At 39.8% G+C, this 13,961-nt stretch overlaps 2 protein-coding genes across 5 annotated transcripts in view; one reads left to right on the forward strand and one right to left on the reverse strand.

Moving 5' to 3' along the window:
- Positions 1-481: 481 nt before the first annotated feature.
- The window catches only part of AQP9 (aquaporin 9), a 29,325-nt gene continuing 15,845 nt past the window's right edge, over positions 482-13,961 (reverse strand). For 2 of the 4 annotated variants that reach the window (XM_090148801.1, XM_031616493.2), the window contains exons 5-8: positions 11,097-11,234; positions 9,393-9,511; positions 7,496-7,713; positions 487-4,019 (exon numbers count right to left, since the gene is read on the reverse strand). In XM_090148801.1, coding sequence (XP_090004927.1) covers positions 3,860-4,019; positions 7,496-7,713; positions 9,393-9,511; positions 11,097-11,234 — 635 coding nt within the window. In that variant the 3' untranslated portion in view covers positions 487-3,859. Of the gene's footprint in view, positions 4,020-7,495; positions 7,714-9,392; positions 9,512-11,096; positions 11,235-13,961 lie in introns of all 4 variants that reach the window. The other 2 variants (XM_090148800.1, XM_090148799.1) reach the window with 2 other exon arrangements.
- ALDH1A2 (aldehyde dehydrogenase 1 family member A2) overlaps positions 13,306-13,961 on the forward strand; it is an 80,926-nt gene continuing 80,270 nt past the window's right edge. The window contains exon 1 of the mRNA XM_090148795.1: positions 13,306-13,455. The gene's annotated coding sequence lies outside the window, so the exon portion shown is untranslated. The remainder of the gene's footprint in view (positions 13,456-13,961) is intronic.

A 13,961-nucleotide genomic window follows, 5' to 3' on the forward strand; every position in this document is an offset into this window, starting at 1 on the left:
AAAATATTTAAATTAGCTTTGGGCATTTTGTAAGCTTTGCAGGAGAAATTCTGATGTGATTTATACATGTTTTAAAAGCAAATTCTTAAGTGGGACAGAAGTAAACCCTACGCAGAAGCAGGCTCTGGCTGCTGTTAGACTGGTGGGAAAGCTGCGGCAGAAGGCATCCCCAGGCATGCTGCAGACAGGAATGGGAGGAGGTCCAGAGGCAAGGGGCCTAGCCTTCTCATTGCTGCATGGGTAACTGCTGGCCCCATAGTGGCCATTACACATTTGTGAGCACTTCTGTGCTTTGGCACTGCTTCTCACCCACAAAATCTGCCACAGGGGTCTGCGCTCTGGGAATGCAGCTTGTTAGTCAATGGGTTCTTGCAGCACAAGACTGTAAAACATTGTAGGTCATAACAGGCAGCTATTTCTTTCTTAATATGTCCTTGGGTGCTAGAGGGGAGGGCTGTTTTACTTTGTTTTGTTTTAATAAAAATATACTGAAATGCATTTATAGGGATTGACTGTATTTATTTTGAACAACAACACATTGATCCAAATCCACAGTCAAAACTACAAGAAAATAGTCTCTGCAATACTCTGAGCTTGATTCTCCAAACAGCTATATTGCCTCCCAGTGTGAATAATACCACTAGCTTCTATGAAAAAGCATGCATTAGCCAACCTTTAACCCAGTGCTATTTGCAAGATCACTCTCCAAATTAAGTCAGTACTAAGTTTAGCTCTAGAGAATAAATGTATTGCCCCAAAAAGAACAAACAAAAACTGAAAATTGAGCAGTGCACTGAATTTTTTTTTAACATTAATATGAACAAGCCTGATCACCATTAATTCATTAACCAGGATAAATTACAGCTGGAAAATGTTTCTTGTTGCCAACTCTTAGAATTCAGTAAGACTGCACCACTGAATATCAGTTAATATTAAAAAACTGCATAGTTTATGCAAGTCAGTATTTTTTGTTTTGCACAAAACTGATCTTGATATCTGTGGAAGTTGAGAGTATGAGATGATAATTCCTGTTCCCATTTTATTATGAAGATACTCAGATCACAGCTCTGTAGTTAAGATTCAGATGAGTTTTGTTCCTGAAGTAGGAATTAATTTGTACTGTTAAAAATGAAAACTGTTACATCTGAGGTAGGTCTGATGTGGTAGATAGGTACAATTCTGGCTTTTGTGATAACAGTGTGTATAGCAGTATTGGTATCAAGAGAATTTTTGAACTTATTCTGTGATCAAGTTTAAAAATGAGTTTCTTAAGCAAACAGAATTGACATCACCTAGTTGAGAGCCTATTTTAGATATTTCTGTGCTGTCATTACCAGTGTCACCACTTGTAACTTGCGTGTTGATAATTTTAGAAACGTAAAAGTAATTTATATATCAATTCATAGCACAGGAATGATATAAGTAAGATAAACAAGATTTCATGCTGATTTACAGGCAGAACCTCTTCTAATCAGAAGGATTTTGAGAAAATTATGAGAATGTCATATACCTTAATCAACAGACATGCAGCAAGTGTGGATTGGTCACTCGGCTCATAGTATAAACAAAATATCCCTTACTCATTTCTCACCTGTATTCTTCTTTTTCCCTCTTTTCTATGCCATATTAAAGGATGTAATACTTAAGATATATAAAGCCTACTGACTATGTAAAATTCTAGCAGAGTAAAGAATAAAACCTGATTCTTACAATTTTGGATAAAAACCAGTGTAGGCAGTTTATTTGGGTAATTATCCGTTTGTCTATTTTTATTTTCCTGCACAGATGTTTAATATAAGCTGTTGGCATTAGCGGAAGAGCAAGCGTCTTTCAGATCTGAGGGCAGCCCTCGGGCTGTTCCTAACTTTTGCATGCTCTGCTCAGACACAGATGGCCAGCAGTCAGCTAGACTGCTGCTGTCAGACACCACCGAGGAGCAAGGGAGTGCCCACTGCAAGGAGGAGGTAAAGGTGGTTCTGTTTCCAGTGGAACAGATCTAAATTACTTTTACACAGCATCTGGCTTTATGTAGTGCGGTGTATACAGGACAGATGAACTTGCTTGTCTATGCTGTCAGTGTAAGTTCTGTAGTTAAGAATAATTTCCACATTGTACTCTTCATTCTCCTGTATTTTGCGTTGTTTCAGATAGATGGAGGATTGACTCTCTGAAATTTCCTCTTTTGTTATTGTGGCTTTTCAAATAATCACCAATGTTTTGGTGCAAACAGCATCGTATGACTTCAGAGCTGTTGCAAGCAAAGCTTTGCTTGACCTGCTAATTCTATAACTCTGCTGCCATTAATTTGGTGTGGTATATCAGAGAGCATAAAGACATACAGCGACACAGGCCTGGCCTGCCCAAATTCTGATGCTGATTCTGACCACAGTGTTTTTTCCAAATCACATCTGTGGATACCACACTGAAGTGCACAGGCTGTTGCTGAGCATATGAAAGGTTCCTTTCTTCAGGAATGAAATGAGAAAATAGAGTGGAATTCTAGGGAGCAGACCTGTAGAAATCCAAAGGGAATAGGGCCCTAAAGTGAATGCATTGATCGGGTACCCTGGAGCTTTGCCTTGAAAATAGTTCAGGAGCATTACTGAATTGGATGTCTATCTATTCATGACCACCACCAACTTTGTGCATATATAGATGTGTACGCATGTTATTAGAAAGGAAGTTAAAATGTATTGGATACATTAAATTCACAATGATTAAGCAGAAATAACTTCATTTTTCAAAATTTAAACTTGACCATGATCCTGACATAGAAGCAGCCAAGTATTTAGGAAGCAGTATATGTCCAAATACTTCTGTTTAGCCAGACAGAACCTATGCTTCACAATTCTGATGTGGAGCTGGCCTTCCACGGGGAATTCAGACCTAGGAGTAGGTATGAGATCAGTTTATAACTGTGATTACTGCTACCAAAATAAAAATTACTCCTACTAAGCAGATGAAATCCTCCCACGTAGATCAGCAGCAGCAGCAGACCTCTAAAGCTTAGACAGACACAGGCCTCATGCTAACCCCTGTGTAAGTATAAAGCTCTACTGCTGGCCCATCTCCACAGGAATGAAATTTATCCAGAAAGCATAGCAGGAGAGGTTCAGATTAATATTCTAGGTTAATTTTTCAATATTGAGTAACATAAAGGTCAAGTAAACAGTAAAAATAACTGGATGTTATTGCCACAAAGAACCTGTGCAGAAGTACAGCTTTGTCTATTTGGTTTTGATCCCATAACAATTTTTCAGCTTTTGTGTTCAAATTCTGAATTTCTAAGCTGCTTCACTGATGAGCTGATTCTTCACTGTTCAACCAGTGGCTGCATAAAAATGTAGTAAGTTATTTAAAACTACTCACTTGATGTTTAGGCAGTTCAGATCTTGCTTTTTTCTTTCCAGACAAACCATTCTTAAGTAATAGCAATAAGAAGTGAGATGTACTCTTAGATATTAATTCAGCACCGATCCGATCAACTGCCTTTGCAAGCAGTTTCATAACAATCTCATCTATTTTCAGTTAATTAGGCAGCATGATTAAGATCATCTGTGTTGAATTAACAGTGTATCATCTCTTTACAATTTCACGTAGGAGATAACTTGCTCTGAAAACTGTATGAAAAGAACAACGTTTCATGCCTCCCTCCAGTAATTTCATTCCCCAATTTGGATGCGGTCAGCCCTATGTTTCAAGGACGGTGATCAGTTTTGAGCTTGTTTTCTATATCGTTTTTTTCTGCTTTTTAGTGTGAATTTCTAATGGAGACATACGGGTTTTACAAAATGGTCCAAAGAATCATTTGCATTAAAAACAATATAACAAAAATAGAAAGAAAATTCTTAATTTCTTACTACATGTTTGTCAGTTCATATTTATCATATACGTCATTTTCTTCTCCTTGCTGATTATCTGAGTGATGAATTTCAATAAAAATTATATAGGTAAGAGCTCCAAGTACTCCTCCCAGCATAGGTGCAACTACAGGGATCCACCACCAATTATTTCCAGCCCTGTAAGAAATAAGAGTTATTGTTACTTGTTACTCTAGTTGGTGCCCTACCTTTTATTTGGCAGTGAAGAAATACAGTGGTATAGCACTCACTGTGCTGCAGACATTTCCATTTTGTCTCATATGACTTTAAATAGATGACTGTTTGTCCTGCTCATACCGTGGTTGAAATACTAAGTAATAACCACCAGACACATTGGTTCAAGTACTGCATCTGCACCCTAAAAAGTAAGGCCTCTTTACTGCATATCTGTTTTGGGGGTAGGAGATAATTTCTTGCTGGTAGAAAATGGGTTTCATTGACTTGCAGTGAAATGAACTGGGACTTATTTATTGCACTGTGATCTTGAATGATGCTGTTGCCAGATGCTCATGAATGGTTTTTCAAGAGAGATTAATGCAAATACATATTGAAGAAATTGCATGGAGATCTGCAAGTTCAGATCTGCAACAGTATATATGGTGTTCCCCTTGACAAGCATGATAGATTATGCTTGATTTGAATGTGTTTTCCTTGAGGAGAATAATAAAATACATGGACTGTAAAGTGGATTATACTTGACTAGAATGGTCAAGATTTAAATTTCACGATGTAGTGTCTTCTTACTGTGTTTAAAATGTGGGATCCTTCAGTAAGAGGTAAACAAACATTCACAGGTTTGAAACACCTAAAAATTGATCTTCCTTAAAATTGCTGCACTCGGTTAAAGTCCTGAAAGTCCTGTAGAATTCCAGTGGATTCAATTAAGCGCTTATGTTCACACAACTACTAAGATTTAATTTTAGATGTGTAGATTTCTATGTACCTTTTAAGGAAGAGGCCCATTAAAATTACAAAGCCAGTAAATAAAAACTCTTTCTTCTAACTCCAAGTGCCTTACATTGCTGCTCTCCCTTTCCTGGAGGTTCACATTCACACAGTACCTTGCTGAGTACTTTTTGGGGCACGGACCTTCTGAACCATCCTGGTGTGTGAGGGTGTTTTGATTCAATGGCACGTTGTACTGTTTCAATATATGAGCCTTCAGTGGAAACCCTCAGTAGAAAACCCTCTCAGTAACAGGGAAGCAACTTCTTTTTTTCCCCTCCAAGAAAAACAAAGGGATGGGTTCATCTGTGAGAGGAGCTCTGCAGGAGCCTGCCAGGGACATCCTTAAGCTGTACAGGTAATTATTCAGCACCCAGCTGTATAGATTTATGCAGAAGTGAACTTGTGTTCAAGTCACAAGAACAGAACAGTGCCCTATTGATGACACTATTACGCCTTGCTCAAAAAAATGCAGTGTGTGCATGTTTGCCTTTGGAATTACTTAAATTTTGCCCCGAGGATATAGAGTAACTTGTGATTGTTCTGCTGAGTTTACAGATGGGATTGGTATTCGGTCGTGAGCAGTTAAGTCTCTGAATTTCTGGAACAAGCTCGGACTAAGGTCTCGCTGAATTCGCCAACGCAACACAGCCTGCGTCAGGTACCTGCGTGCATTCCTGTGCACGCACCCACGAGCGTGCGGGCATGTCAGGAAGGTGTTTCCTGGCAGGTTTCTCTCTGGGCCCACCCCACGGCCTCAGGTGCCCTGCTGGCTCCTGCCTGACCCGCAGCTGGTCTGCACAGCAGCAGCTGCCAGCTGCTTCGCGACCCTCCGCTGAGGGTGGGCGCAAAGCCTTTGCAGGGTGATGCCGAGGCTGGAACGCGATCAGGGCACGGCGGAGTTAGGAGTTTGAGCCTTTGTGACAGGCACAGACAGCTTCACGGCAGTAAACCGAGTTCCATTGTAACTCAGCATACAGCCCGGCTGCCAAGTCGGCAGCTCCGGCTTTGTCGCCAGGTGTTTTTTCTGCCGCTGAGGCCCTCGAGGCTCTCGCGGGGCGGCGTGCGCTGAGCCCTGCGGTACCGCGGTGACCCCGGCCCGCCCCCCCCCGCTGCCTGCGCGCCCTGCGCTGCGGGCGGGAGCAGCGGCTGCGGCGGCCGCGAGGTGTCAGCGTTCCCGCGCGCGCTGCTGCGGGCCCGGCACCTGCCGCGCTGTGCGGTGCGGCGCAGCTTCGGCGCGCTGCTCTGGGCAGTGAGTCCGCCACCCTGTGAGGTGCTCCCAGGTACCTAACAGAGCCCGATTCTTCCTCAGTCCTACCGGCACTCATATTGTAAGCCGCGTTCCTCTCACCCCCGCGAGCTCTGTTATAGCAGTAGATTAGATGTGAAGGCAAGGAGGAAGAATTCTTCGGTCTGGACTTCCCACAGACTGCTGTTTATTCTGCCCCCCCCTGTGATCTCATATCTTTTTATGCTCCCATTTTATATTCTCTAGTATGGTTTTTACTGTGGGGATGCATTTCAGCTCTATAAATTCTGAAAGCACACGGTGGTACAGACATAGAGATTCTGTGTTCTTCTTTTGCAATGCCAATAATTGTTAGTTGTGTGATGTTATTTTCAGTAAGGGGTTCACAGCTATTCTGTGCATAGATTGCAATACCACCAGGACCCCAAGCCTTCAGCAACGTGCTAGCAAACTTAAAGATATCACAGATTCTAACACACAACGCTGTAGTTAATGTTATAGCAAGCAACTACAAGAGGCATTAAGGAAGACAGTCCTTTGTTATGTGCTCCTCTCCAAGGCACATGGTATGTGCAGACTGAAGCTATGCTAATAATGCAGATTACATGTACTTTCTGAAGTAGCTAAAACAACATCTCTGTTCTCTGGAGCTCCGTAGCACTCTATGGTACTTCAGAGGATTCAGAGTTGTAAATAACTGGGGGAAAAAAACCATACAAAAATAAACCAGAAGATCCAAATCCTGATGACAGAGTACTTTCACTTAGGTATCCCAGAGTGGCTTTTATGCTGAATGTGTGTAAACTGTGGATTGGATGTACAGCTAATTAGCTGTGCATCTGGCCAGCCAAGAGCGCGTGCGTGCGCACACACATGCACAGGGATTTGTGAGCGTCCTCTGAAATGTGGGAAAATGAAGGGAGCTCTCTTCCTTTCACTCCTTTGCTCCCAGGCAGGAAGTCAGGCTTTTAGATTGTTGTATATTTCTGCAATAACTCACTAGTAATAACAGACTAATTCAATCTGATATGTCTGTTTTTTACAACACCCAATATATATACCCACCTAAATCTCTCATGATTTCCCTTTTTTGCTGAAAGCTACACTCCAACAGAAGTAAAACATTTATTTTATATTTTCAGTGACCTTTAGGAATCTCCAGTATTTTGGGAAGGGCCTGCTTGGAACAATGATTGATATTACAGATAATGTGTGTTTGATTTGCCCTAGGAGCAGGAAATACTTTTTAAAGCCCAGTACCTTGAGCATGTCTGACAAAGTGCATGAGTAGCTTCTGGTATGCAAAGAATTACCTATATGTATATAAAGTATGACTTGGTACCATGTTGGATCAGGATCTTTGTTTCCTAGGAAGCAATTTTAACCAAAAGCATTTCACTTCATATCCAAGCTTACTTACGTGAATACTTCCATTCCCCATCCTGCAATGGCTGTGAAGAGCCTGGGGCCGAGGTCCCTGGCTGGATTCATGGCACAGCCACTGTTCATTCCCAAGGAGCAAGTAAGAACGATTATAAGAAGTCCTACTACAACTGGCTCCAGGCCCTTTGGTACTCTGTTATTTCTGCTGTCAAAAATAGCAAATATAACCAGAAGAAGAACAGCTGTTGACATCACCTGGCCAATGAAAAGAAAAGAATATTGAATAAATATATGCAGGTTCCTTCTCATAATGAAAAGAGAGGCCACAACATCTCTGTGGCTTGTGGTGGCTTAAAGCTGGTATTGAGATTTATCCCACCGTACAGAGTAGTAAAATTTGGATCCCCGTGCTTCTCTAGTTCACAGTAATGAGAAGTTTAGATATCTGTGCTGAAAGGACAGGACAAGAAATGTGTGGAGGACTTAGCAAAAAATCTGCAACAACCTGGTGTGGAAAGAAAAGAGGATTTAAAAGGTATTTCCTGTCTGAGGCCTGATGTTTTGCTTCCATTTTTTTCCATTCAATTTAACAGTTCCATTAATTTAATTTTTAAGCAAATTTTGCAGCTCTGCTATGCCAATACAATCACTTAAATTGATATCAAAGTGTTTCATGTGATAGTAGCTTAGTCTGATAATTTTATCAGACTAAATATTCACCTTTTTTATTTTGCATAAGCATAAGGAAAAAAGTGATGTCTACAACATGAAAACTGAGCAGCTAAAAACAGATCTGAATTAAGACTGCATGCATAACAGTACAACTGTATGTGTAATTACATAATGTGTAATGTGTAATATTGCATATACTAATTGAGTTAGAGGAAAAAAAAATCTTGGAATGATATTCTCATGAAAGTGCTGCTCTGCTTAAATTAAATGCTAGGGAAATGCTGATTTTGCTAATAATTAACTTCAGGGGAAAAAAAAAAAAACAAAACAAACAACAAACTTTCAGCATAATCAAAGCATTCATTTTTAACATCGATTTTAAAGAGGCTGGGTTTTCCTGAAATGATTCCTATTTTGGCTGGCTTGATTTTTTTAGAATATCCATTGGTAAAAAGATCTTATTAAAAGAAAAATCCGTTGATTAATCCAAAACAAAGTTCAGAAGTTATCACAAAATTTCAAAACGATGCTTTTTTTGTGCATGCTGGGTTTATAAATAAATACATATATTTAAGCCAGGTTGCACAGTTATCATGCCCTTTACGTAAGGAATTCCTGTGTTCCAGCAATCCCTAGTTTTATTTAACTCGTACAGTATCTGTTTTCTGTGTGCTTGAAGAAGGCAGGTAAATTGATAGGAGTAGTTAGGAGATATGAAGCTTCATTTTTCACTTTTGACTAAGTAGGATTAAAGGATACGGATTGGGAGTGGAGTGGGGAATTTTTTATATTCTCTCAGTCCTTAGAAAAATAAGAAATAAATCTACTTGCAGAGAAGGTTGCAGGGGAGGCTTATGGTAGCAGAAAACACAGTTGCTCAAGGTGTTAGAGTGGCTGTTCAAGCATTTCTTAATGCTTAATGAGCTAAATTTTGATGCAAATGGATACAGTGCAGCCAAAGTTTAAGGAGAAACACTGATTTATGCTGGGGACAACCTCTTACGTGTATCACATTAAAGACATGTAATTAATATGATAAACGTGGAAGGAACAACTTGAAATTATTGTGCTTATAAAATATGACTAAAATGTAACCCCCCAAAAAACAACATTGCATTCTCACTGCTATTGTATGCAGTGATGTATAACTAAAATGATGAGAATCATCATACCTCGTAAAGATCTATGTATTCTTTTTATTGTCTGGTTTTAGAGTTTTCAGTACGTTTAATTTGTAGAATCAAAACATCGCGTGCACTCACCTGATCTGCAAATCCATTTATGAGGGATAGATATGGAGCTGGGTATGTTGCAAAGATATGTGCTGTTGCATAAGGTCCTGTGACTTCAAGTGTTCCGTTGCTATACTCCATAAAGGCATCTACAGAAAACAGCCATGACTGGTTGCACTTACCCATAATATTGATTTTCTAGGACTGCAATATATATGATAAGCATGTGCACTTCATATTCTCAATGAAAATTATTTTATGTTGGAAGCATTTGAAATGGTGTGCTTATTCACACTCTCCTGTCCCTTCTCTCCTCCCATGCACTCCATGCTTGTTTCATGTTTCACAGCTTTCAAATGGGACTTTTCTCCTCTTGCACACTGCTCTGAAATCAGTGCAAGGGGGCACTTTCTGATTTGCATTATTCTGTACGAGGTGCTGCACTTGGCACGATGCCCTAAGAAATGCATTGCATCTTGACTGTTTTGTTGTAAAGTTTCTCAATTCCCAGCCACCAGGAATTGCCATTGATCTGTTTGACCATTGTGCAATGATTTGTTCTGGGAATGAGCTCTCCTAAGTGCCCTCCTCTTCTAACAGAGTTTGAATTTTCAGTCCGCATGAGCTTAACATGCAACTCCTGTGCTTGTTGTTCAAAATGGGGAGAAAGAGGCCAAGCACAAAACTTGAGTTCTCGGTATATTTAGGTCTGTGTAATTTAATATATACCTGGATTTTTGTATATTGTAAATCCACATATATTTGTTAGTACATTTAAAGTGTATTTTAAATAGTAATATGACTTCTGCTTCAGAATAATTTTCTAGCAAGCCCTGAAATTCCCATACTCTTAACACTAACCTTAAAAACAACCAAACAAAACAGAACACACCAAGCCTGAAATAGCCACCACCATCCCTAAAGTTGTTTTTCTTTCTGCTCCTGATTACTACAGGTACTGAGCACCTAACTGATTTACACTAGGCACTTCCTTCATTTTAATTTTTTAATTCTGTGGGTCTATACCCAACACTGGAGACATAATGCAGGTAGGAGAGTCTTTGAAGAAGAGAGACTGGGCCAACACGAGTGGAATTTTGGAGTAGGTGCTTGAAGGAATTGATCTGAGTGGATTCATCAAGACAGTGACACCCATGTATATAACTCAGAGATTTACCAAGATGGCATACTGTAAAATAGAAACATGCCCCAAGGATAGGGGTAATCCCACCCCCCTAATATCACCCGTTTATCACTTTACCTTGGAGAGTTCTGTCTAGGGTGGTCTGCAATTTGGTCAGGAGTGACTTGAGCTCATATCCTATGACCTCAATGAATGACATTGGCGATACTTGCCTGCAGGCACTTGGATCAGGTCTTTAATGTTTCTAATTTGCTTGTAAGATGAATAGCCTTATATCCTGACTATTAAGTAATTTAAAATCCTTACTGAGAAAGACATTATCTCAGAGTATCTGATTTCCCATGAATAATTTTTCTAAATTTCAGAACATTTCCTGGAGAAATGGAGTGTTTCAGAAAAGTTGTAAGATATCTGGAACGACTGAGCCCTTTTTTTCCTTCAAACTCCCTGTGCTTCTTCCTTTCTTCTTTACAGCCACAGCTTCAGTCCTGCCATTAGTTCTGTGTTGAGTCGTGTTTATTGAAAAACTGGGGCCTTAGAGACTGCCTGACCTCTAGTTTGTCCCATGACCACGTATAAGGTGTACTCACCGTGATAAATCCCAAAGACAGCCGCTGCTCCAACAAATGCTCCCAGGAGTTGTGCTAATATGTAAATTGGCAATTTGGTCCATTTTAATCTTCCAGCCACACACATGGCTAATGAAACGGCTGGGTTTATGTGACCACCTGAAAAATAAATCACAAAATAAGCCATATGAATGACTCAGATACATGGGAATACGTAAAGGATTTGCAAAAATTATGGGCACTTTTGAGCATGAGACTACATACATAGTTTCCTAGAGGTTACTTTGCAACTAAATGCTGATTGCAATTAAAATGAAACAAATTGGGTGAAATTATGGGGGAGGGGAGTGAGCCAGCGTCCACCAAGCTCCACCAAGTGCTTCCCTATTGATGTTCACAGATCACACTGTGTATCAGAATGCTGTCCTGCTTATGTGAGCTGTGAATCCAAGGATAACTTATCTAGGAAAAGCCTGAATCTGCCCTTTTGATTATGATGAGAAGGCCTGTTATTCTGCAGGTATTCTTGTTCCTCAAGGTCTTTTTTATTCATTTTTAAGGGAGGTCTGGGACAACAAAACATTGATTCAATTTAGCAAGCCTGTATTGGGGGGAAGGACCATCACTGACTTGATTGTATCCTGGATTTTGAGCTAGATCTTCACTACGCACAAGGGAAACAGATTTAAATTATGTTTATTTCCTCCTCTTCAACTTGGGGTTACATAGGAGCTCGTGAACATACCATCAGGGCTGCCTGGCTTCAAGCTGGCTGCTAGTTTGCTATGTTTAGGTGGGACTGGGGGCAGCAGCATGTTGTCCTTCATCACACATTTTCCTCAGCGTCTTACACCTTGCAGGAAAGTCCACAATAAGGGAACTGGTAAGGAAGCTGCACCAAATCCCTGTGGAATTTCGTTCATTTTTAGGAGTAGCTGTGCCTGAACTCACACGTACAAGAGACTTCAGCAACACTGGGAGTCTTTGTGACAGTTTTCATTTCTGAAATGCATTTATTATTATACCGGGGGCTAGTCGCTTCCCTCAGTGTTTTTATCAACATGGAAAAAAAGTGTTGCATGCCTTTGGGAACATCATTTTTCACTGATAAGTCACTGATACTTAAGAAACGGAGCTGTCTTGCCAAATAAATACAGGTGTATTCCACAGGAAAAATAAACTAAAAACCCAAGTATTGTGAGGACGTAGCAGATTCAGTGCTTACCTTCAAGGCAAAGTCATGTTTCAGCCCATACCACTGCCAGAAAAAAATGGCCTTTCTCTTTAATAAAATAATTAAAAGAGGGTGAACTTTGTCTGTCATGGGAGAAAGGGCCTTTATGTACAGTTTCTGTGTTTGCTTGCACTTCAGGTCACTGGTCATTACCTTATGAAATCCAGGCACCTTTGATACATAAAGAACTGACAAACACAGATAACAAGTTGGATAAAACCTTCTTTGTATCATTTCCAAAACTCTGACCTAGTAGCATCAGTCTTGAATTAATTTTAAATTCCTCCCTGTACTTCAAATTCTTCAGTGCAGAGCAAATGGACGGCGCCTTATTTAACAGCCCTTCATGTGAATTTTGAGAAATTGTTGTCTTGTCTTCTGCTCTTTACTCTGGCTGGAATGAGTCATTTTCCTTTCTTTCACCACTCGATACTGTTCTCCACCTGTATATAATACAGGGTGACTACAATGGTAAAGACAAGTCATATTCATGTTAGAAATATCGATTAACATTAAATTTGGGAAGGAAAGCCCTAGCTGAAGGCTCTCATGTTTACAAAGGGGAGTTAATCCTGTCCACTTTGCTGATTAAAAAAAAAATGAGTAAATAAAAATCTGCTTTGGAAATTTTTTCCCGTTAGAGCGATCACAATCCTGAGTTTGTCTGAAATGTTAAGTTTGTAAAAATGGTGGGAAATTAACTATACACTGAGGAAATTGAGACAGAGAAAGAGAAAAAAGGGGAATTCACCTAGGAAAAAGAGCTCAAATTCACCAAGTGTGCAGACGTTATATCTTATGTTCCTGTGTGGTTAGAGTTTCATGAAGTTGATGCAAAATATTTTAGCAGTACTTAAAGATAAGGCTTTATGGCTGAAAATCCATAGAATTTGCTAACAATAATATATGGGAACTGATATTCTAAAATGTCTGCCAGTAATCAGATGTTGGATTGTCACAGCTGCTGAAGTATCTGTTCCTGTCCTTTCGCAGAGAAAATGCATTGTATGCAGAATCCTTTGTCATGGGAAAAACCTCAGGAAGCACAATACTGCAACCTCTGCAGCCACTCTGACCTGCTGGAATTGAACTCTAATCTTCTGTTTGATAGAGATGAGTACCTCGAGCAATGCAAATATAGGAAAGGTTAGTGTCCTTATAGGTTATTGTCATGATACTGCACTAGAAGATTTTACCTGCCTACATATAAACAAGAGCTGCAGCGTATTGATAGGAACATACAGCTAAATTAACTTTGCATGGTATCAATGCATCATTCCTCTTAAGTTTCAGTAACTGTAACAAGGCTGCATGTTTTGCACTAGCTCAAACACTTTCTAATACGAACTTAGAAACCTCCTCAAACATGCTGTCTTTGTAAAAGAAATTGTAATTTTTGTAAAGAGAAGACAAATTACTGTAGCAATTTTGTCTGTAGCTATTTATTATGATCTCCTTGTACCTAGATGTATCTGCCCTCTTCATGATTGTTAAGAAATTCCTTCGTAAGAGCTTCAGTACAAGGGATTTATTTGCTGTAAGAGGATAATATAAGCTCCACATATAGCACACAGTATTGCACACTGTAACGCACAAAACTATGTATTATTGCAACCCATCAGCTTCTGTTTTACAGGGAGGATTAAAATGTT

This window comes from Phasianus colchicus, chromosome 12, assembly GCF_987193195.1.
Source record: "Phasianus colchicus chromosome 12, bPhaCol1.hap1.1, whole genome shotgun sequence".
In the NCBI taxonomy this organism is placed as follows: Eukaryota; Metazoa; Chordata; class Aves; order Galliformes; family Phasianidae; genus Phasianus; species Phasianus colchicus.